Here is a 26,044-nt window from a genome sequence, read left to right as displayed (position 1 = left end):
TTACACTTTGTCTTGTTTATTAGCACCTCCTCGGATAGAGACCGGCTGACTCTGGGGGAAAGCATTTCCCATCCGATTTGCATTTGGGTGAGTGGGAGATGCAGCCGGGTGCTGCCCAGGACGGATAGGCTTAGCTGTGAACAAACGCAAGGCATGTTTTTTCAGTGTAAGGTAACTAATCAATGTGTAAAAACACCGATGCACAATAAACATTTTTATACCCAATTCACAAGTAAACAGCATTTTTTATTACCCTGAAATATGCCCTAAAGCGATGGTTCTTAAGGAACACTTTAGGCACTGGTTTCATCTGTAGCAACAGAAGCTGGTTGAAGAATCTAGCCCTTTTTAGACAATTATATTATAGGAGACAAAGATAAATTGTAGCACTGATTTACCAATCTGTGCAGAATGTCCTCTTCTCGCCATGTTCTTGGATCTAACAGCCTCTTTTATGCGGTCCACCTCTTGTTGGTACCTCTTGCGGTCACGAGATGCATTTTCTTTGGCTTCCTTCAGCGCAGACTCCAAGGCTTTAACTCTCTCAGCTGTAGCTCTAAGCCGTTTCTCCAGCTTTGGAAGCTCACACCGCAAATCTGCATTATCACGTACCAACTACAGTATAGAATATATACGTTACATCTCTATACTGGAACGGGAGGAAGTTTTTGTCAACAGGGGGACATCGAGACAACTACCAACTTAAACTAAACAGCTCTGTGCATTACCTGTTTGTGGACCTTGGTGAGTTGTTCAAGGTTGTTCTCAAGAAAGGAAATTTTCTGTTTCTGTGCAGCGCTGCCGCCAGTGTCATCCGAGTCCATTTCAGCACTCTAAAAAAAGCCAAATACGCTTTCAGTAACAATAAAAGGTTACCAGGATGCTTAGAATTGTAAAAAAAAAAAAGTTAACTACCTTCTTAACTCGGGTAGTCAAATCTTGAACAAAAAGTTTCCTAAGGTTGTGCAACGTCTGGAGCTCTTTCGCCTATAGAGAGATTTAGATTTACGTTACTGAAGTTATAGCACATCATTGGTTTTCCAGTAGCACCATTTTGCTTTTTTGCTCACCACCGTCTCTTCGAGCCCCTTGAGATCTTGTCTTGCTTGCTCCCTTCTGTCTTGCATAACACTGCAAAATTATTAAAGCAAAAAATAAGTCAGTGTAAGGCTAGGTTTCCACTTGGGTTTTTGTCCTGCTTTATTTTCTTGATGAAAAACGCCAGGAAAAAACGCCAAGAAAACTGCCACTGCATTTTGGCATTTTTTCTGGAGTTTTTTTCTGGCGTTTTAGCCTTTCTGTGGAAATTTACACATTAGAATTTTCACCCAGCTAAAAGGGATTAGGATAAATGGCAAGTATCTGCCTCCTGATGTCATTTACTTGGTAGAGTTCTACGCCCCGGCGGACCCTTCTGTCTCTTTTCTGTGGTTTGTAAGGCCTGCTTTATTCCGAATGTCTGCTCCTCTAGGAAGATTGGCCCCAAATGATGGTGCAAATTGTTTGCTGTTGCTTTTGGCACGCAGGATCCAGTTGATGTGTCGCGTATGTTTGTTTGTAATGGCATGTTTGTTCCAAATGGTTTGTGTGAAACTGTTTCCCGCCTATTTCTCGTAGGACACACAGATACTGGGTCCATCCTCTGCATTGTAACTGTGGAAAAAACACCATAAAAAACGCCAAGGCAATAAACCCACATGGCTTTTTCATGGCGTTTTTTCTCTCCCATAGACTTCTATTGGAGAAAAACGCCAAGATTTCCTTGCAAAAAACACCAGAGTGTGAACATGCTGCGATTTAGAAAAACTGCCACAGAGCGCAAAAAAGCTGAGAAACGCCAAAGAGGACTGAAAAAAACGCCAAACAGAAAAACGCCAAGTGGATATGGCATTGTGCGATTTCCTATTGAACAGCTAACATCTGGCCGCAGCGTTTTTTCCCTAATAAAACGCCGTGTGGCTGAATTGGCTTTATTATGGGCGTTTTTACAATAAAAAACCAAGTGGAAACCTAGCCTAAAGAAAGTGTAGCTGCTGTAGGTTTCCTAAATATTCCACCAACAGTAAATATTCCTATCAAAATAGTAGAAATTAAGTCAATGTGTATCTGTCAAGCAGCATAACAAAAGACAGATAACCAAAGCTCCACTAGAATATCAATGGTATTTACAGAGAAAGCAAGTGAAGAAGGTTCCACAGAACTTTGTAAGATCTACACGTGCAATCAGGTGGTAGTCTGTGACTTACGTGAGATCGTGCAACTTTTTGCTTTTCTCCTGGTCAGCGGACTTTAACTTTTCGTGCTCCACTCGCAGTCTTTCCTGCTCAAGCATCATCTTCTGATTTTGGCTGTAAATGAGTTAAAAGATTACTTTTATAGATTATCTATTCAGTAATATATTACACCAAGCTAGACTGAAAAGACATCAGCTAATCTTGACGTATCAGATGGTTGTAGCATTCAGTCCTATAAAGCATTGCAGCGCAGCGGGAATAAACAGTGGTTTCTACTCAAAACTAAAATCTTTACCAAACTCGCAACACACGAATAGTGGGCAGAGATACAACAAGACATTTTGTGGCAATTACGAACTTACTCTTGTAGCTCTGTAATAACTTTCTCTTTCTTGTCAATCTCATCCCTGAGACCGCTCAACTGTTTCTGATGGGTCTCCCGATGGCTCTGAATCTGCTGCTCCACAGCATGCTGCAAAACAAGAAAAAAAAAAAAATCAGATTTTAATTCCTTAAACTGGTCTCTATTCGCTTTCAGATCTTTGTACCACGGCAAAGGTATTTATTCTCACGAAAGCTGGAGTTGGAGAGAGCTCGCAGGAGAGTTGTTGTTTCAATTCTTGAATTCATTACATAGCATAAAAGGTAATTTCGGGCTAATTTCCATGAAAGTGGGTACTTTTAAGAAGTCTCTCTGATTTAAATATGCTTAATACAGGGCCACCCAAAGCTCAACAGAGATGGCCCTTAATGATAAGTGAAGTCAGCGAGATGAAACTGCACCTCTCCTGCAGATTCTCCCACTTTACGGAATAAACCAGCAAATTATGTATGTATGTATGTATGTATGTATGTATAAGCTAGTACATGCAAACATGTTGATGAACGATGTAGTGTGAATGAGCAACTGGATAAGATGTGCAGGATAGCGATCAAGCAAAAAAAACAGAACAGCCATACTAATAAGAAATAGGAGAAAAACACAATTAGCAGCATTAAAAAAGATTGTTTGCAACAGGCTGTCAAATAGCCGGACATACCTTAACTTCATTCGCCGTCTGTACTTTATTCAAATGTTCTTTTTCCATTTCGTGGACTTGTTCTATTAAGAAAAAGGAAATAAATTAGATAAATCATCCTCCACAAAATGTAACGGCACTGTTGTAACATCAACTTCTCACTGGAATCGCTTCCTATCACTACTGAGACAACGTGGATTAGAATTTAAATAAAATTGTTTAAATCAATATAAAAATTACATGATGGAAACATCCCAGACCAATGTAACCACTTGCTCACAATATATACTGTACACCAAGAATTACTCCGGTAAACAAGAATTTAAGAAAAATGCCGATATCGCCAGGGGCAGAAACGTACGTCACCCCCACCCTGTTCCCCAAGTCAGACATGACATTCATTTTGGGGTGCGGCTGCCTGGAATTTAAGCTATATCATCTAATCAATGAATTGCACCCCAAAGTTTAGCACATTTAGTGCTCAGTTTTAACTTTGACTCCAAGAGAGCTAACAGGAATACAAATGTTTCCAGAACTTATGTAAGTTACATCACTCAGTACGAAACATGCTCATCCGCTGTATGAGACTCTCCCTGCTTAGAGAATATTCTGTAGAAGGCACCAAAAACTAATCAGACCGGATATACTAGAAAACCCGAAGTCTTTTGAACGGAGCTTTAAAACGTAGCAGTGATGTCCCACCCTGCGCCCGAAGCTTCACGAGCTCTTCATTCAGAGAATCCACAGACTCCTCCAGTTGTCTCTTCTTCTGCTCCACATTCTGGACGTATTCTGTCAGAGACTTGATCTTTGCTTCATGCTTTTACAAAAACATAACATTTGGTATATATTAATATTTTTATTGCAGCAATAATTATACTCATAATCTAAAAGGGTTAACTAGAAAATCAAACAAGACTTATCGAGACATACGCTATACTACTACTGGGTTTCCTTTGATTAATTCTTCTGACAGGTGTTGATAACTTGCATGAAGCCACATATAATGCAGAATTAAGGGGTTTTTATCCCTTTTGGTGGTTTCTCATTTTTGGGGGTAAACCCCCTAACAAATATTCATATGTCAGGGATGCACTTTAAGCTGCGCATGATGATCTTCATTTATCTGCATTACGTGCTATGATTTTAGAGAATTTTGCACCTGCAATATATTTCCAAACCGTCCTCAATGTTTAAATGAAAGCCATGCCTCAAAGCCACACGGAGACATTTACCTGGGAAATGAGAAGCTGACACGCAGCCAGCTCTTTATCATTCTCCTCCATTTTCTTGTTGCTCTCGGACTGCGTGCTCTCCAGCTGCTTGCAGCGCTTCACCATTGTCTTCACTTCGGACTTCATTTTGCTGATGTACAGCCGAGCGACCGTGAACTCCTCATCAATCATGCCGCTAACTTCAGGTTGCTGATGGGAATACAAAAACATTTATCAAACATTACTCTTATCTATCCAAAGTTTCATAAAGGGAAAACACATGGCCGGCCGCAGGCTCTGTCAAGCGGTTAAGACGAGCTGCATTATGTCCAATACATTGTTCAGGAAATGTTTTCCTCTGCAAAATGCCCTAACAGCAGATGTGTGTTCTAATCAGGAGCATTAAAATAATCAGACAAAAGGAACAAGGATAAATATCAATTTATACATAAAACAACAGAAGGAAACCGAAAGTCTTAAGAGTTACCTTAACATCATTGTTTCCTACGGCAATTCCTATCTCAGCCAAATCTTTCAGCAGAGAGGTCATCATCTCGGTGGCCCTTTTCTTTTGGTGGTTGGTCATTTCTTTCAGTTTCTGGAGCTCAGAGTCTATACTTGACAAAATTGTCTATGTATGGAGAAAAAAAAAAAAAAGGCCAGTTGAGAAGCATTGAATGAGCACTACAAATCAATCATTCCTCCATCTCAACTGGAAAGAAAAAACAAAGGCAAGCAAGTGCGTACGGTCAATTCACGGAAATGTTAATACTATCCAGGCTTCTTTTTTCAGTACAATACAAAATAACTTGTAGGAACACTGGACAGCTGTGTCAACTTTAATCCACACTGATGGAGAGCGAGAATACACAGTGAACTGCAGAGGAACTCGGGGGGGACTGAATTTCGCAAGTTTATTTTTTATTTTTTTTTAAATCAAACTCACAAACTAGCTGTGGGAGAGATCAACAGCCACAATGAAAACAATACCCGTTCCAGCGCTCGAATGCCTTACCGATTTTTGATTAAGCTCTTCGCTCAGGATTTCGTACTCTTTCGCCTTGTCTTCTACCTCCTGTGACTTCTGATCATAGTTGACCGCAAGCTCCTCCAGGGCCTGCAGCACTTCCTTCACCTCCTCCTTGGAGGCATCGTTCTCGGCCTGGAGTCGGTTTAATTCCGCCTGCATGTTATCTTGGTCCCTCCTTGTGGATGCTAGAAGCTGATGTTACAAAAGATCCAGATGAAGGTATGTATGTAGATTTTTTTGTATGCATTTGTAATGTACTCCATGTCGGCTATACGACTTGTGATGTTGAGTATTAAAATCAGTCACTTACAGATCCATGCCCTTAGCATTACCAGGATTGAAGAAGAAAAAACACAAACCAAAAGGTGGCAAACCACTTACCTCTTCCTGATCCAACATCTGCTGTTTTAGTTTTTCTACAAGCTGACTCTGCTGATTAATTTCTTCGTCCTAAAAAACATTGAAGATGAAGAGTTTGCAAAATATGTAATATTGTCTCAGCGATTATATTTTCTATGGTGTGCTCACAAGCGTGACAACAGATGGTCAGTCTGTGAAACTTAAGTTGTTTTCACTTTCAGACAGAACAGTTAAAGGCTAAAGATTGCGGAGAAGTCCAAGGAAAGAAGTCCATTTTTCGGTCTGGCAGCACATTTGGTGTGAACTCAAAATACACATTATAAATAGAGCAGATCGGTATAAAAACAGACAAGATTAAATTTGATGAAAAAAAAAAATAAAAAAAATATATATATATATATATATATATATATATATATATATATATATATATATATATATATATATATATATATATATATATATATACGGTTCTAGGAACTGCCAGATTTCTAGGCTATTACAGTATCCAGAGTAACAAAAGCACCTCGAACTTACTTTGTCATCCAGCTGTTTGTAGAGTTTAGTCACTTCTTCCTCACATTTCCTTCTCTCGGCATCCGTGAAATTGGTTGCAAGAGTAACAGCTGGTTTGTCATTCGCAACAACAGTTTCTACCACCAACGCATCCAAGTTGGCCTTTTCCTTATCAAACTGTTCTTCAACAGGTACAGACTCTCCTTTAAAACGTATAACACATTTATGAGACGATATATGTATCAAATAAGCCAATATGTAGCAACGATCAGAACTCACGTGTTAGCGTGCGAGTGGACAGCAAACTAACCGGGAAAGTGCCAGCCCGAGCACAGGCATCTCGACTAAAAGTGCATTTTATTACTTCTTTTCAGGCGAGTAAACAGAATTACAGCCCTCGGGGAATGGAGCTATACACCCCTGGGGTAGCCATAGAAGAAATGTTTGAGTTCTATCTTTTGGCTCTTAATATAGTTATATGTATTTTTTTTTTTTTTATTCTTTTCCTACTTGCAACATCTTGACAATGAACACCTGAAATCCCTCCTTCGCTTACAGACCCCGACAGGCAGCTCACCCGCCGTATAACAACCATGATTTCAGTAAATACTACTCATCATATGAGACTTTAAGCACTTAACTCAGGTTCCGTTATATCAGTGATGGTTATAAAAGTTTAAAGCCGCCCTCCCATATTGTACTCACCTTTGCGCCACCTGTTAAGTTCATTTTCAAGCCACTGTACGGTATTACGCAGGGACTTTGTTTTCTCCTTCTCTTTTTCATATTTCTTCTTCCACTGCTCAGCGGTCAGCTCCACGTTAACACACACTGTGTTCTTAATGGTCTTTGCTCTAAGAAACAAACAGATTCATGGATGAAATTGTTTGCCGTTTGATTTCAGGGCACAGGACAACGGCTTTGTCACGACGATGGGTGAGCGACCATTAAACAAAGAAACACTTCTTATCCAAATTAATATGTTTTCTGTTTTATGTTTGCGTAAAAAAAAATAAAAAATAAAAAAATCACTCCCCCTTCTTCTACGCTGTAAACTCATTTGATCAGATCAGCGCATGGATCAGCGTTTGAAAAGCATCAGCCCAAGTTATTGAAGCACATTTTACCTACCCTGACTCTAACGCTTATATTTACAAGACAGAAAACCCCAGATTTATAGAAAACAAACCTCTGCCCAAAAAGAAGTGTAGATTTGGATTCAGCTTCGTTATAAGACGACGGCGAGCAGCAAATCACAATAGTGGTTCTACAGTTTCCTCCCAATGAGTCCTGAAGGATTCTGGTCATTTTACTGTCACGATAGGGGATATAAACCTAGAGAAAGAAACATTAGATTTCTGATGGAAGTATTACAAAAAGGGATACACTTCTAGCTGGGAGGGTGCTCTGCCGTAAACAAAATGACAACCTTTTCACACAGGACAGAGCTATAAATATGAGGCACAATTGAAATTCTTTGTAGTTAAACCAATCTCAAAACAGATAGCCACGGCTTCACAAAATCGACAACTTACACTTCCTTCTGCCAACGCAGATATAACATTTCCAAGGGACGACAAAGACTTGTTGATGTTTTTCGCTTCATCTAGTACAGCTCCTTCAGCTCCAGTTTTGCTAACCTAATAAATAAAAAAAAGTCAAACTAGTTCCAAAAAGAAATGAGATGTTAGTCTTGGCGTTGAAAATCTAAAATATATAGCTATATCTAGGTTGCATCGCTTGTGTCAACTCGCAGAATTTAAGCCATACAAGACTTAAAGGATCATGGCTGTATGTGATACAAATTATAAAAGAAACCGCCTGCCATCGCAGGGCTTGTAGCTGCAGGTGAACTTTTGGCGTCATCGTTGTTACAAGACCTTATTGGATGAACAATGTATTACTGATGGGGTTAAGGGGCATATTTTGAACTAAACATATAAGTTAGCAGCGTATTATGGCTTGGGCCAACTAGGATGGTAACCCCTCTGCCACAAAACCAAGGGGACATTGTCTTAATGGGCAATCGGGTTCCCAAATGCAATCCTGTTTAATGGATCCGCTACAAGGGAGATGTGCCCACCGTGCACATGTATGTAGGAGCAGGAAGGGCTGACCAGGGATAGGCCTAGGGCCAGCAAAGATGGCTGGCTTTAACTTCAGAAACATGCTTGTTGTATCACTATGCCGAACGGGTATTTTCCTTGGAGCTTGCAGGTTTATGTTTATGTTGAAAGCCAATAAGAACCAGCCAGTCTAGTTTGCCCAATATTCCTGATTTAAAGACTCAGCCCTTGGTCCTGTCAGATTCAGGAGTCATATGTCTATCCCATGCATGCTTAAATCCCCTCACTGTATAGGCTTCTACCACTCCTGATGGGAGGCTGTTCCACTTCTCTACCACCCTCTGGGTAAATTAAAACTGTACTGTATTGCATCTAAACCTCTGAACATGCTCTAACATTTGTCTTTTGTTCCCTCATCTAGTCAAAATAAAAAATAACATTTAGCAGCTTGAGATTTAACTAACCTTTTCACTACCTGCCAAGTCAACCAGGTAAAGTTTGCCACTCAGTTTCTGCTCGGTTTGAGTGTTTTCTTGTTTTACATTAATTAGGAAAATGCTGTGACTTCTGGAGCTATGTTCATTCATATCTGAGGGAGAAAAAAAAAAAAAAAAAGTTACGACGTAGCCACATAAGAGACACATATGAATCTAAAACCAACTTACAGAAAGACGATAGGATTATCAAATCAATGTGCGCCCATAAGACGCTTTGTGCGCCAACGCACTCGTTAAAGAGAAAGACAGGTAGAGGACTTACTTGTTACAGCTACATGCCTGTTGGATTTCCCTTCATCTATTGTATCCATAACTTCTTCAGGACTACATACAAAGCGCTCCGTGCAACCCTAATAGAGGAAGAGAGAACTAGGAAGTTATGGAGGCCACCAGCTTACAATAACACAAACCAATGAATCAAACACCCACCTTTACATAAGGAACTCTGTTTTTGTCTTCGTGAACAGACAGGTTGGTTTTTGACACTGTAAGAAATCAAAGCAGAGAGGAACACTTGTCTGAATCCATCAGCGACACGTTAGACACGCAGCGTTTTATGGCAGCGAAGCCTTGATGGGGAAGCATGTTTGACGTTTTCAGAGCACATAAACGAAATAGGAAAGTGAAGTCTGTTGCTCAAAGACATTTACTTCCAGAGCGATTTTCATTTCTGCATTTCAAGAAATCCAACTCGAAATGTACGTTACAAAAGAGGGCCAACTCAGTCCGCATCGCGATTCTATCAGCGTTTCTTACAAACGAGTGGATGTAGACAGGGCTTTTTAAAAACGTGTATTTCCAAACATTAGATTGTTTGCATAGAATGATGGATATATTTATACATTAAGTCCCTTCAAGGAAACAAAGAAAAAAGATGGATGTTCTGTCAGTTGACATTGAGAGAATGGAGAAGCAGACTTTATAGAATTTGAGGCTCTAATGCAGTGTATGGTTTTTTGTTTAATGTGTATCTCTGAATGGCGAAATACTTGCTTTTAAGGAGAGCTATTTCTTAACACACACATATAATATATATTATAATATATACACACACACACACACACACACACAAACGCGCGCCGAGATAAAATAAACGCAACGAGTAGCAAAACCGGGGAAATAAATATAAATGGACGAAGGTGAAATACATATCCACATTCGTTTAAGATTTAAGACAAGCACAAAGGTTCCTTAAAACATTAAACTTACCATCTAGCAGGTCCCTTATCTTGTCCAAATATATTTCAAAGTACGACACCTAAGCAAAATAAAATTGCATGAGGATCGCACGTTTTCATTTAGACCACTACAAGATTTTAATTTTGTTTCTTCCAGATTATTTTATCCGATTTAACGAGAGGTCCGGGTAGCTATGACCATGAGGAATGCAATATGTTCTACAAGCAGCCCTTAAAACATTTTTTTTTCCAAGGTTTAATTGTATTTTGGGGAAAACATAGCGTTGTGCTAAGATATGGTTTACAGGGATATCAATAATAAAGTACGTTGGCACGCATATGTAAAGTTATAATCTTAAACTGTATAATTACCTTTATATGGAATTCCAAATTTTCATCCATAGAGTAAATATAATTAAATATATCTTGTACTATTCTGGGAATAATTCCCATCCCGTCTGGATCATGGAGTTTCCCCTGGATGGAAAGGAAAAGGTTTGTTTATTGGCTCTACAACATAACAAGAAAAACAAACAAAACTAAAATAAACGTTACCTCCATTGTATGGGTCTTTCCAGATGAGGTCTGCCCGTATGCAAATATTGTACCATTATAGCCCTCAAGCACATCTATGAAAAAACAAAGTCAAAAGTTAATTGAACCAATAATCCTCCTATTACCTCAACTGGTTTTAACAGACGAGGATCCTAAACAGCTATCCAGATCCTGGGATATGTGGACACACTCCACACTCCACACTCCACACTCCACACTCCACACTCCACACTCCACACTCCACACTCCACACTCCACACTCCACACTCCACACTCCACACTCCACACTCCACACTCCACACTCCACACTCCACACTCCACACTCCACACTCCACACTCCACACTCCACACTCCACACTCCACACTCCACACTCCACACTCCACACTCCACACTCCACACTCCACACTCCAATTAGGGGAAGGGGCAAGCCTATTTAAAGCACTCACAATCCTTATTCTCCTTTTAAATACCACGTTTTTGGTACTTAAAAGTTGTGTGGTCTTATTTTAGGCAATTTAAGTGAATATTAATTGGATGTGAACCCAAGTATGAAAAATTGAGACAGATACAAAAAGGGCCTCCAAATTTTTTACAGGTTATTGTGAATAGAAACTGACCACAATGTAAAGACTCCAGCAATACAGCAACCGGCCAGACAAAGACAGAGCGCAGGGCTTGTGACTTCCCGAAGGAGTCATCAATGCCTGGACCGATCATACGCGTGATTCACAAGTCACTTAATCGATAACAGAACAACTATTTTAAAGGAGAATTCATCCTTAATTTAGTGTAAACAGTCAGCATGCTTACTTGTCATGTAATAGCCTTTTAATGTGTTTAGGACCAATACATTATCTATATACAGTGGTTTTCACAAACAAAAGTGTATACAAACACACATATATATCTATCTACACACACATTACCTTTGACGATTGCTTTTGCACATGCATTGTAAACTTGTTCTTGAGACGCATTAGACTGAAACACTCTGTCAAAGGCATATGGCTTGGACTGAAAGAAAAAGAAAGAATGTTATTTACACATAAAGATGTTCAATGAAAACGGTTCTGCATATCCCTCTCCGAAACGGCGACCGCAACGTAACACGGGATAAATCACTTGATGAGCAGAAAGCCAGGCAGGTTCCGAACTGCAAGCGCAGACGGAGATACTGAGCGCTTCTACTACAGCAGCAGCCGGTGGCAGATCCAGCATTATCTAATAGACAGGTACATTTCTTCTAATAATTACTGCGAGAGGACCTACTAGCAGCCACGGCTATAAATCATTATTCCAAAAAAAAGAACAGGGAGAACAATCTAAAAACATAACCCAGCTTCCCAGCAACGGTGACTGCTGGCAGGTGGACATCGCTTCCTAAAGTCCCCGTAACTCAAAAGTTTACAATTCACTCAATCTGCTATATCGAGGGTTTGAATTAAACTCAATACAAAAAGTTGCCATCATTTGAAAAAAGAAGTTATTGGCCTTTTCTCCTAGGCAACGGCCCAATCAACATAATTTGGTTGCTATGGTGATATCACTAAAAAAAAAAAAAAAACCTTAAAATTTTCAATTGAAAGCATAAATTCAGAATATTTCTATAAAGACAGTTCTAGAATCTGTGCATTAAATGTCTCTAACTTTATCTCACCAAGCCTTAGGATTTCAGAACAAAAAGTTACAATATTTACAATTTATAATTAACTCATCACAACGAGCACAACAGCCCAAGAATAGTTAGCTAAAAATACAGATTTCTGAATATATAAATTTGTTCTCTGAGGGACAGAAACATTGAAATCAAGCAGCAGACACAAGTGCGGGATTAGCGCGATGCTTTTCGATGGAATACATACGATGGAAACAGAATGTAAATTTAAACTCCCCAGTCATCGGAGACACGACCCACCCTGCGAAGCTATGTGTGCGAACCTGGCACATACCGAGTGAAAAATAAATGCGTGATCGCTGCACGAAGCAATTAAGCCAAATCCTCAGACGAGACAATGATGTAGATGACAACTCGCGTTGAGAATGACATCATACACGCGTTCTGCAGAGTATTATTAAGAGCGCTGCCAGCCCTAAAAAAGCCAAGGAAGACGCAGGTCTGGTTTTTCAGACCGGACAAATGGGAAGATACCGTATTGGCTCGAATATAGGCCGCACCCCCCCCACTTTAAGTCTTTAAAGTGGGGGTGCCCCCTATATTCGGGGTCTAGCGCCCGAGACATGTAGTCCCGGGCAGGCAGCGGGGTTAGGATACAGATCCCCCGCAGCGCTGCAGGGGACCTGCATCCTACTCCCCGATACGCTTAGACAGCCTCCCCTGCCAGCACTTTCCACGAGGGGGGTGGGTGGGGGCGGCACGGCAGGTTGTCTAAGCGCATCGTGCGGACGGTCACCGGTTGCGGGGGTTGTTTACCCGCATCGCCGCAGCCGGTGACCGTCCGCACGATGCGTTTTACCTCTGCCCCCAAGACTTACCAGAGCAGACTCCCGGGTGTCTTGCGGGGCCGGCGGGGGACATCTACGCAATACGCGTATACAACTTCCGGTGCTGGCACACCCGCTGAGTGCCGGCACCGGAAGTTGTGTACGCGTATTGCGTAGATGTCCCCCGCCGGCCCCGCAAGACACCCGGGAGTCTCCTCTGGTAAGTCGGGGGGTGGGGGGCAGTGGCAGCATATCTCGGGGGGGGGGGGACGGGACAGAGTGGCAGCATATCTCGGGGGGGGGGAGACAGAGTGGCAGAATGTTTTTTTGGTGCTTTTTTAAAGAAAAAAATGTTCTTTAAAAAAGCACCAAACTTTTAGGGTGCGGCCTATATACGGGGGCGGCCTATATCCGAGCCAATACGGTAATTACACAATTGTTTGCGGGGTAACGTTAAGGCGCGACACGTGTCCGGCAAGAACATTCTTCCCAAAGACTCACGGAGCTACTGGAGGAGATCTTTCACCAACGCGGCACATTACAGCGTAACAAGAATTAAACAGCTGCGGTCCGTACGCATAATCAGCTTTTATGGCCATATGGAGATAAACAAGAAAAACAGACAAATTGCTTGGTAACTACTTCCGATAAAAAAATAAAACTCCAGTTCATGTAGTGGACGAGCAGAACATGTAGTTTCATATTAATAAAAAAAAAATATATAATATCTCTTCTTTACCATGACCACTAAGAGCCCCGCATCTTCCACCCAGAGAAGACTTAAGATGCAGGGAAGGTTTGGACTCTCTCAGGCCACAAGGCAGCCCGATACACAACATGCGCCAAAAGTGCATCCAACCTTTACCAAAAAGGAAAAAATGCATAGAAAACGTATAAAAGCCACAGCAAAATGATCCAGCATTGGCAGAAATAACTCCGATTCCACGATATTCATTACAGCTATATGGAGAACACATGAAAGACACTCAAAGCTTCGGGTAAATCAGATAAGGCCAAGGGGTAAGAGAGGGGGTAAGAGTCCCCAAGCTAACCTTGCCTGTTTAGGTCCCAACTACAACGATGCTTGTGCCAAGGTTGGACAGCAAGCCTGAAAGCAGCACCCTGACAACACATTCACCGCTCGCAGCCGGGTGCGGGATGGAGCCCATGGAACGGTTCGTGCCAACGGCATCTGCTTGAGCGGGCCGGGGTCATTACTTTGTTTCTTTGGGTAGAGTGAAATCCGGAGGAAGCTAAAATGTCTCCTTCAGAGTGTACACTCCCATAGATTGCAAGCTCTGTGACACATGGACCTATGCTTACTGTACCCTGATTGTAACATCTATGACTACCTACCCTTTATCATACGGCTAACCGTAAAGCTCTATATAAACATGCTCCTGTACTCGAGAAAACCATCAACTGGAATACTCAGTTATGCCAAGATCCAACCCCTGACTCCGCTGGTCAGACACCCCGTGTGCTGCACTGTACAGTTACCCATTTAACACCAAATTACACAAAAGCCAAAATAAGGAAGACAAACGGGTCAATCCCCACAGACTTTCATACAAGAAACAGAACAGCGTAGGTACGTCGAGCATTCTTCTGAACCTTGGAGGTTTAAGCAGAAATATAATGCAATCTCTGTATTAGAGCCCAGAAACGGGTGCCTGGGGGCCAAAAATGTCCGAAGTTCAACACCAGTACACAGAACGCTTTACGCATTAACAAAGCTCTGGTCTGATACAGAACATCCGCATTACAGCTCCCTAAAACTTCTAAACATCTGATCCGGTCACAAATAACTCTGCTTGACACGCAGTATCTCAGAAACATCCTCCATTATAAAAGGTTGGCGGAAACAATCACAGAATGACTGAAACCTCACGGGACCCACAGCCATCGTACGCACTTTAACGGAGCGCGGCCCATCTTTGAAGGGGGAAAGATCTTGTAGCATGGCTGCAAATTCTATGCCAGATTAGCATTATGTTTCCCTATTTTGGAAGAATGTATATTAAAGTACTCACAGAGGGTGAGGGTTACTCAGAGTACTTGAGTATGCATTCTTCTACAGCAGGGGCGTCGGGGACATTAAACTGTCCCTTTAACGAGAGAGACAGCTAAATAGATTGAGGGAATAGAAAGTCGCTGAATCTACGGGATACACGCAAGGCATGTTTCAAAAACAGATAATATCGCAATCTGTAAAAAATATTTGTTTGGCACATAGGATTGTTAAAGTCGCCATTCCACTTCGACAAAATATTAATTGCATTCCTTTATGCTACGCAAATAAATTAAATTAGTTGCTGTTTTATGCGATTAAAATAAAACCAATTCTCTGCTATTAAGGAGGTACCAATAGGTTGTTTCCATAGAAACAAGCTTTTTTTGCCACAAGACAACTAAGCATTTCCACAAAATATTACTAACAAGGCAAAACTACTGAAATAATTATTTCTGGGGATGGTTTAGGCATCAGACGGCTCAACATAGGTGAAACAGCACTTTTTTGGGTAAGACTTGTGTTCCCAGAATCTGTATTTTTTTATTTTTTTTAAGAGGCAGCTCGGTTCCACTTCCACCACTTATTTACATACAGACTGTTGAAGCAAACTACATTTCCACGAAGAGCATCAATCATCACGAATACAAAATCGAGTTACCCATGTGCTGGGGTTTTACCAAACACCACCCAAATCTTAATGATCACGCATTTAATAAAGAAATAATAATAAAAAAACCCACAACAAACGCATCACATTTCTGTCATAATGGGAAGAGTCGGCTATGAATTTGTTTCTGCACAAACGTATCTGATGTACAATATCTCCAGATGAAGACGAGGTATACCAGCCAATATCTTGCTCTCTCTGAACGGTGGCATTTAATGAAGTCCAACACGGCCTCAATTAACACTGGCTGCCTGGAAGGTTCCAAGGTCATAAATTATTAAAGACCAACTTTAACTCTTTAAAGGCTTGGTGTATTTAAAGGTTATAAAAAAAAATAATAATAAAAAAAAAAAAAGGCAGAAAGCATTAAAACAGAAACGTATTCCTAGACGAGCCATGGCGAACCTACGGCGTCTGTGCCATAATGGGCATGTCAGTGACACGCAGCCATGCTGCCGACCGCCCAGTTAATTTTGTAGCCCGCGTTGACGATGTTATGCGGGGTCAGTTCACAGACTTCATCGACGCCAAAGAATACCTGCGTACAACTTGTAGGTTCATAGCACAGCGAGGAGTATACATACAATGTTCAACATGAAGTATGAGAATAGCAGCGGTAATGCATGGGTTCCATCAGAGAAGCCAGCAAACTAGCACCTATCCTGTTTAATATAAATATACTTACATACATTTGAAGAGGATGGCCGCCAGGTGTTTGGTGGCATACTGGCATCTCTGATGGAACGCATACGCTGCCGAAGCCACTAAAGAGTACCGAGCATGAGCCAACGTTTGACAAATTGTCAGCATGCATTCGGCAGCAGGCCACTAGCCATGCCCATTGTGCTCCTTTGCCACATTAGGGTCGTTTTAAGTTATATTACCAGTGTTTTAAAACTGGTCACATTTAATAATTGTTCAGACATAATTTCAGTGAAAATGCTCATGTTCGTTAATAAAATAATTTTCACAAACAGACCGTCATTTGCTTTTCTGCCAAATGCCCACCGCGCGTACGGTAATTTTGCACCTAACAAATTTATTTTCCATGTTTAACATGCAGTGTTAGCACCTTGAGGTCTGCAGCTTGGTTTAATGCAGAAAATTGGGGACTCATGCCCCCCCCCCCCCAAAAAAAGTTCGCATCCATGTTTATGAAACAAGAGTCACTGACCATGCTTCATGAAAAGGCTATTGCTGAAGTACAGCGCTGTTACACAGAAGTCACAACCCTTGGGGTTATGTATCCATTTCATACTCAATTATAAGCCCATCGCCGCTGTGTTGGTGAGACTGCACCTAGCAACATGCATGCGATTGGCTCCTTGAGCAGCCACATGCAAGGAAATGCTTCCATTGGCTGCTGCTGGTTTGCCAGGCTCTTTGGGCAGTCATGCCCCCCGATAGCTGCAATTAGCCACAATCCGTGACATGAGGAGAAGAATATTTTGGCTTTTTTGCAAGGGCGTAACATTACGTCCTCGATCCAATAAGGAATACAAAAAAAATGAGCACAAAGACTAACGTAGCAAACAAGTCACACTGAAAGATTTCATTACAAACAAAAAAAAAAAAAAAATCACATAAATGCCAAAGCACAGCCCTGATGTCATTCAAGTCACATCCAAACTTGCTTAGTCAGGAGCCGGCAGCCTGAATTCACTGTCACGCCCTTTCCTGAAGAGAAACGCCATAATCAAGAAGTACGAGGCCTGCCCGACTGCCTCCGACACGCGTGCTTCCAGCAGCCATCAAATGCAAAACCGGAGAGCTGATCTCACCCCAAATGTCAATAGAAAGTCCAGCGGCTCGCGTAAGAGTCAGGAGCCGGTCGGAGGGAGCGGACAGACTGGCACAGAAAATTATTAAGATGCAGGCGTAGAGAACGCGATCAAAGTAATACGACCTTCCTGTACGCCACTTAAGCGATGAATAAGTAGGATGTTCATACAACTCCAAATAAGAATTACTACAGTCCAGCAACCACACCGTTTTAAATACACTTGCATTAATGCTTAAAAGGGCGCCCCCGGCAATCACATGCACTTTAAAGCATCAGATAAGCGAGACGTCCCTTTAAATTCATGTGCCCCCCCCTCCAAATGCATGTGGGAATTCTGCAGTTCGCCTCTATATGCCGCGTTTCGTGCTCGAGAGGTGTTTGGCATTACATGTCCTCGCCTTCAGTGCTGGCTCGGCAAACATCCCGGGTGGTGCCCGCCAATTAACCTGCCACAGATTGGCCGTTCAGTGGCGTGAAAAGCTGGGACATGGGGGGGGTTGGAAGCTGCAGCTTCTCCCTTTTTTAGGGGGCTAGCTCGCACACCGGAGTCTGAAAAATAAGCCATGTTTTATGGACATTAATACGTAAATATAATACACCAGGCTGTTATTAAAAAGACTGCGTCAGGGCTGGCAGGTGCAGAAGCATTACAACAACTGTACCTTTCCAATAAAAGGCACTAAGTATTTGATCAAGACAGGACTCTTCATCGTTTCCGCAGTGGCTGAAGTCAGCCAATTCAGCAAGAGCTCACCAAAGATGAATACACGTTAAAGTGCCAAGTACTTTAATATCCATTTTCTTAAATGCCGCAGCGTACTCTCCGCTAACGCAGCCTCTGGCAGGAAAGTCCGGCCATAACGATGTAAGGGAGCGCGTTATTAAGTGTGTGTGTGTGGGGTGTGTGTGTGTGGGGTGTGTGTGTGTGGGGTGTGTGTGTGTGGGGTGTGTGTGTGGGGTGTGTGTGTGTACAGCCGCTGGGACAGGCGTTGAGCCGGGCCCTCTCCACCTAATGTATCGGCTTGTCTTAGTCTGTCAAGTCTCGTCATCATACCCCTTGAATATATATATTGTGTTAAGTGCTGCGTAAATTGTTGGCCCTATATAAATAACAAAATAAGACATTTGCGGAGGGTGTGCGGCCTATTTGGAGGAGTGTGAGGATTCTAGGAGACGGATACATATTTATATACATATATATATATATATATATATATATATATATATATATTATATATACACACGTAGAATTTCTACAGAGAGATCCCAGATAGACTTTATCCCAACATTTCATTAATTTTGTGTTATATGCTTGTGCTGTAGTTAGTTTTTGTTGAATATCTTTACTTTTTAGGATGAAACTGTGTGCTAACATCAATATACCTTTTTTTTTTTTAGTAAGATAGTAAATCACATGCATTAAAGAGCTTGCGATGGCTTGAGTGTAGGCTTGGTTGTAATGTTGCTCATGACTTGGTACCTGCGCTAGTAACAAGGATCTTACTCCTAATAATTCTAAATGTACTATTTCTCATTAAACAAGACATCGCTACTTTCATTTGCCAAGTTATGCTACGTAGGCACCAACTTACATTATAAGGGCCTTCAAAATAAAACGAGAGGGTAACAATATGAAGCGTCCCTCCACCGGCACTAGCGAGTCGCCAGAGATGACTAACAGAAGCCAGCACGCCCAGCGATCAGACAGAAAAGGCGTAAGCAACATCACAATCCCGCAGGTGGCACGGCCTATTCACAGCCTCAAACAATAACAATGAGGTCATAGCTCCTCTGCCAATTCACACGTTAAAGAAGATAACGTACAGAGGTACGACGGATGTGTTCAGCACTTATCTGGAAGGCCGGGGAAATCAACTGAGAGCGGCAGTCGATTTGTGGCTTTTTAAAATTCAGAGTCACCTTGTCAGTGCGAGCGCAAACCTCTCAGCCAAAAATATGGAAAGTTTGAAAATCTCAAAAAAACAACAAAACAAATAAAGCTTCAAAACTTTGTAAGACTAAGCAGGGAAATACAGCGCGTCAATCATTTTACTGCGACACAAACCACGAGACGTAGGAATTTGTTTTTATGTAAATACAAAGCTTTTTGCTCTTCCTTCCAATGGGTAAGACGGGGATACTTCGTGGTACCCTTTAATCCGCGCATGGAGCACGATCGCTCATCTTCCCGCCCGGAAAGCCCTGCGTATCGGGGCCAGAATATCGCACCCTGACCCAGGACCCCATCCTACGCTGCCCAGAAAGAGACGTCCGGAAGGCAACCCGAACGTCTCGCTAACTAATAATTCACTGTACCTGTAGCTAAAACCCTTACGATTTCTAAGTAGTAAAACCGGATTCTGCAGACACCTTAAATCAGGTAACGGTCCGTTTAACGCACAGGGAACAGATACCCCAAACCGGCCAAGATTCGGAAACCTATCCATTCAAAGTGTCTACTAATCACACCACTTTTTTCTTTCCGGTATTAAAGCAAGAGCCTTAAGTTAAAGGCAATTATTTTCTTGGACCAACAGATAAAGATATGCATAAACAAAAGCTTCTGGGTCCTCGGGGGTCTCTGCTTCACATGTAATTGAGTTCATCCTTTTTGTATAGAAATATAAAAAGGTAGCCCTTGATCTTTATCCTCTTATAAGCTGGGCTACGTCAAGAATTGTTTCGGGTTACAAATAACCTAGATTTTCTTTGTACTTGTCTACTATTGTATAAAAAGGGCTCCAACAATCATCTACCATGATTTACACGCAAGCAAATTAACTCTAAAACCTGTACCAAAAAAAGCAAAACGCTTGTCCCTTTCACCTCTATAATCTGAGAAAAGTCACAAAACACATTTTGGGCCGTGTATACACACCGAGCCTACGCTAAACACACAACACCGCCGTATCGTCTCCATTTACTTCCAGGAAAAAACACACTGTGCTGCGGAAAATGTTGGCCTGTATAGAAATTAATAGGAATAATAATAGCAATAATAGAAGAAACAACAGCAATAATAATAATAATAATAATAATGGTGTACCGAAATGAAGAAGGCAGGGGAAGAACACAGAGACGCTGATGCAGTAGAGAACAGCCCAAAAGAAGTATATGAACAAACCATGGCTGGATGGGGGTGTATGACATCATTAAATGCTTTAGAAAAACCATGTCATGATGCGACTGGTGACTTAACGGCATTCGTCCGACTCGCCTTTATTATAATTTGTGAATTCTGAACTCTGGCCTATTAAGAAGCGCTTTGTTAAGACGAGCAGCCCCATCTCCAAATAAACGCAACAGGAAACAAGGAAATCCAACAGAACCGGTTACCGATCCAAAGCATAACCATGTCAGGTACCGGTATGACGGGCAGGTGGACTGTTAGGGTGCAGGTAAATGCCCCCAGAAGCTTACGCTCTTAATGAACTCTGCACCAGACTGGGATGAAAGGTAATATCACCGATGACACATAACCCGTGTTTCATGGGACGCTGACAGCACGCGTGTCTCTAGTGTATATCACGTCACAGGGGTAACACCTCTGTACCTAGAAAAGGGTTAAATGACCCACTCAATGCCTGCTTAACCCTATCGGTGCCAGAGGTACGAGCAGCACATTGTACACAGTTATGTATGAAGCTAATGGCAATCCCGGCTACTGTCTGTGGCTCCCAGCCAGACGTTGACAGGGGCCACAATATGCAGCGTCCCCAGGAACTAAACGCGCAGCTATGGGCGGGACTGCTGCTCAAACACCAAGTGTTACTGTCTGTGAGGGGACTCTAGTCCGGCAATGAGGCGGCGAAGCCTCCCCAGCTCAGGCAGTCATATCCCGGTAAATTAGATTCCTCTGGCCAGGGGTGGGGCAGTTTCGTCCCATACATTGTATCCCCAGCCCCGTATACCCCTAGAGTCAGTATCCTACCCAGCCGGCCCATGGGTAATGTCATTCCGTGACAGTCCCCCCCGGGCTCGCCGGGCACACAGGTCTGTGCTATTAAGAACTATAGCCGCCATGTACAGGTCACCCGGACACTCCCAGCACTCACCCCAATAACCACCGTGTCTTCCCCTTGGAACTTGGCCACGTACTTGTCCCCACGGACCACCTCGGAGTCGTTGAGCGGCCTGAAGCGGCACATCACTTTGATGCTACACTCCGCCGGGTCGGCCATCTTGTCCGTTCACTAACCTCCGCCTCAGTCCCGGGGCAGCTTAACCAAACAAAAATGAACACAATAGGCGGCGGCGACCGGCTGACGTGATGGAGACGGTGCACAGACTAAAATCCGCCACTTCCCAAACCCACCCCCCGAGTCAGGGAGCCGCCGAGCTCAGTGGGCGGAGGGATGAGATTCACTTCCCATCCAATATGGCAGCCATGGCGGTGGCCGGCGGTGACATCACTTGACTCCTCCCCCGCCACTCCTGGATGGTGACGTCACCTCGCCCACACAGCGCATCGCCCTGCTCCTGCTGCGCATGCGGATTGAGGAGGGAATGGGTTCGCGGTGACGCAGGCGGGAGACGCTCGGTGCTGGGCGTCCTGGGGCACTCTGTCTCCTGGTTTCATGCAGCAACTTCCCGCTGACGTCAGATTTCCATATTCATCAAAAATTTCCTCGCGTCATCAGCCTTCTATTTGGTATAAAACTAAATAATTCCTGAACTGCAAACTTTCATGTGCTTTCTACATAATTTTCAGGCTGAATTAGTGAAATCTTAGGGCCACGCGTTTTAGAACTGACTCCAGGTTTAATAAGATCTCAACGTCTTCTGTGGTGCTTATCTTACTTGCATATTCAAAGCCGAACTCCCTGCTTTAATCCAGGTGGCTTCATTAAGTATGACATCGCCATCTGATGTATAATGGTTCCTATAAAGGTCATTTGTGTTTATTCACTAAGAAGAGAGGGTTCGAAAGGTAAGTTAGTGAGACAACCCTAGAAAGCTTCTGCCACAGGTGCTTAGTGCTTAGCTGGCCCTGTATCATGTATAGTTAACCCAATGAGAGTTCTCATCCATTGAATTATACATTATGCAGGGCTCTAATGAAAGCGCGGAAACTGCAACCCGCCGGCCAACTGTTCTTTAGTCACAAACCCCGCTTTAAATTATGATGAAGCGACCGAGGATAGCCCCTGTGTAATGATCGAGTCACCCATTAAACTATGCATTATGCAGGGCCCGGGAGCTCAGACCTTCTTGCAGAGAAATTTGTCAGGGACTGCCCTTTATAATGCATAGCGAATACAGGCAGCTTAAACCACATCTCTGCAAACACACACACAGGTTCCCGCTGAGGTCAAAGGTTGCTTAACGAGAGGGATGCTTTCAGTATCTTCTGTTTAGAGGTCACCTATAGTTTGCAATGTTTAACTAATTACCCCCCGTCCTAAACCTACTTCCCGTCTCGCTTTCTGTACCGCTGCCAGTTTCCAATGAAATAACCTAATGGGGAGGGATAATTGCGGAAATCTTGAGAGCAGTTAGTTAAAGGCTCGGTCGTACCAGCGGACGAATTGGCAGCTGTGCAGCTTTGTGCTATTTTAAGATCACAGATACTTAGCGCATGATGTCGTTTATAAAAGGAGAACTTTTTCCCACTTTTGTATGGGTTTCTCTATTATCTCCTTCTCAACCAGTGATGTAACTGGTACCTCCTGATAAAATGTCCCTAGAGGACCAGCGACGTACTCTGCAGTAAAACAGAGCCCCCCCATCCCCGAACCAATGATCACACGGGCTCAACCCAGCATAATCAAAATTGCAAAATGAGTATCGATTTTTTTACATACTAGCACTTTTGTGCACTAAAAACCTTAAGTGGTTAAGGGGTATGACCATTTCTTTTGGAACAATCTAATATCTGATTTGGTGTTACCCCCTTCTTTCACAGACGATAGATTGCAGCGTGTGCTGTATTTGTTTTTTGAATTACCGGTGCGTTGGAATACGACGTTTATACCGTATGAGATTAAAGGATTTCCTTGCACAAAACGCAGCCACAGGAAGATATAAATTGATGCGTGATAGAAGATTATCCAGGAATAATAATGCAGCCTGTCTGATCTTTTAACTAATCCGGCAAAGAAGACCACATAATATAAACTGAATGTATGCGTTCCAGAATGAGAGCAGACGGTATCTTAAAAAAATGGAATAGCTATATTAATAAGTCACTCTAACATCGTGTAAGAAGATACGTTCATTGTCGTCATCTAACAGGACGACAGCTGGGGATCTCTAGATTCAATGGTATGATGTCATTGACTTAACATGTTCTATCTCCATTCACTCACTCGTAGGTATCCCTTTGATATGTTGCACAGCACAGCTGTAACTGAGAGAAGGCCTTGGAATGACTCGTGGAGACGTTGGGATGTTCATGGGGAACATTTTTCTCCTTCAGCATAAAATACAGAACTGAGTACAGCAATATAGCTCAGCGCTGACAAAACCTTGCTATTACGTCATTTTGTTCCAATAAACTTCCTTTATCTGCCCAAGTTTATCTACTAGGAGGCCGCCATTTTTGTCACTCGTGATATTTTGGGTGGACATTCCTTGTCCAAACACCACGATGAGTTGATTGTGGTAATGCTAATGAAATCCTGTTTGAGTAACCAGCTGGGCAGGGCCGGCCCAAGACAAAATGCCGCCGCCCCTCCCCCACACACCATTATCTACCCTTCCTCTCCCTCCGTCCCTGCCGCCCCCCCATTATCTACCCCCCTCCTTGTACTTACTTTTCAGCAGTCCTGTGGCAAGTCTCCCTGTTCGGTCTCGGTGCCGGCTTGTAATGCTGAGCACCGGAAATGACGTCATCTTCCGGCGCTCAGCATTACAAGCCGGCACCGAGACCGAACTGGGAGACTCGCCGCAGAAGAGAGAGAGAGAGGGGGGGGCGCCGAGCGGGAACTGACAACTTGGTAAGTGAAAACCACTCGGCGCCCCTCTCTCTTCCGCCTTAAAAATAAAAAAAGGGCTTGGGGCGGCAAAGTGCAGCCTGGAGCAGTTGCCCCACTCGGCTCCATTGTCGGGCCGGCCCTGCAGCTGGGTGATTAACACAAGACAGTATGATAAGGGTCTAGTAGAGGGCCAGACTGGGGATTTGACAGGCCATGCATTACGGCTTTATGCTCACGTATTGTGTGACCAGGCGTATGCAGCCAGTGGTAGCTGGTCGCTGCAGCACCCAATGTGCATACTCTGAAAGCATAATATGCAAAAGCTAGAACTGTTTTTAAAAGAGGAAACATCTCCATACTTTTGGAAAAAATGGTGAGGTTCTTCAAGAATTTGTACCCTCAACAGAATGAAGCACCGATTCCTAATCAGAGAGTCAGGAGACAGCATAGAGGGCTTTGGATGTTTTCTTCGGGTGTTTAACCAGCAATGAGCTCTTCACAATAATTAAAAATAATGCCGGCATTTCTTAAGTTAGGTTATGCAGAAGCAGATGGTCACACGGGTTCGTGTTCGCACCGACAATGGAAGCTATGAATCTCCGTCTCAAATTCCAGTGGATGAAACAGATGTCAGACTATTTTTTTCATGGTTGTAAATAGTTCAACAGAATTCGCTAATCTTTGAAACTGCTTTAGCTTTACTCGGCCGGCAACATTACAGAATACATAAATAAAACAGTTATCTGAATAGTCCAAACATCTGAAAATACATTTAAAATATCCGGAATAACCACATATAAAAAATGAATTTCGATTGGCAGATTTCCAGATGATACAATGGAAGAAAAAAGTGAGAAGTGATGGATTTTTTTCCATTTCTCTTACCTCACTTAGAATGTGATAATGAGTTTTGCCTTTTACTCTCATGAAGGATTAGAATGCTGGAAAGAGTAAAAGTTCAGATCAGATGCTTTTCTATAACAAAACAGCCATGTCTTCACACATTAAATTACATTTTTGTATGTCTGTCTCCATTTTGTTTTAGAAAATCTGAAATAAATACCCGTCTGTTTGCCTGTAAATATCCAATTAAAGGAACACTACAGCCATCGCATGTACTTTAATGCATATGGTGGCTGATGGGTCCCTCTACATTTTTGTGGTGTTTGCCATCCAAATAAACGCAAGGGGAGATTCTGTATTTGCCCCTTTGCCCACAACCAAGCGGGATATGTCAGGCTGATGACAACTCAGTCCACATGGTATGCTCACCACAGGTCAACATAAGCAAATGCTCTCGGCAGGGGTCTAAAGAGACCCCCATGCACATACACATCAGATCTTTGGGGCCAAAGAGCTGCAGCTTCTCTTTAAGGTAAGTGTTATTTGTCTTTTTTAGGTTAAATGAATGCATATTAAAGTACTTACAAAGTTCTCTCTGGATTGTAAGCTCATTTGTGCCGGGCCCTCCTCATCTGTTCTTTCTGTACGTCATCTTGTTATGTTATATACTACTTATGCTCTGTCTACCCTTTGTACAGCACTGTAGAA

At 42.6% G+C, this 26,044-nt stretch overlaps 1 protein-coding gene across 1 annotated transcript; it reads right to left on the bottom strand.

The window, feature by feature from the left end:
• LOC149287181 (kinesin-1 heavy chain-like) lies at window positions 1-21,757 on the bottom strand. The gene is made up of 25 exons (XM_089493141.1): window positions 21,632-21,757; window positions 11,597-11,684; window positions 10,670-10,743; window positions 10,487-10,591; window positions 10,146-10,194; window positions 9,366-9,421; window positions 9,199-9,286; window positions 8,904-9,028; window positions 7,909-8,013; window positions 7,563-7,708; window positions 7,079-7,227; window positions 6,395-6,576; window positions 5,879-5,947; window positions 5,483-5,689; window positions 4,955-5,098; window positions 4,489-4,677; window positions 3,956-4,073; window positions 3,275-3,336; window positions 2,597-2,706; window positions 2,247-2,348; window positions 1,071-1,131; window positions 916-987; window positions 729-833; window positions 399-615; window positions 1-134 (listed from the first exon to the last, which is right to left on the bottom strand). Exons 1-25 carry the CDS (start codon window positions 21,755-21,757, stop codon window positions 1-3), a joined length of 2,883 nt encoding a protein of 960 aa, XP_089349267.1.
• Window positions 21,758-26,044: the final 4,287 nt, after the last annotated feature.

This window comes from Sceloporus occidentalis, unplaced genomic scaffold, assembly GCF_023333645.1.
Source record: "Sceloporus occidentalis isolate IW3139 unplaced genomic scaffold, rSceOcc1.0.p SCAF_63, whole genome shotgun sequence".
Taxonomy (NCBI): Eukaryota; Metazoa; Chordata; class Lepidosauria; order Squamata; family Phrynosomatidae; genus Sceloporus; species Sceloporus occidentalis.
Note: the sequence above shows the minus strand (reverse complement) of the source record. Positions and strands in the feature narration are given on the sequence as shown.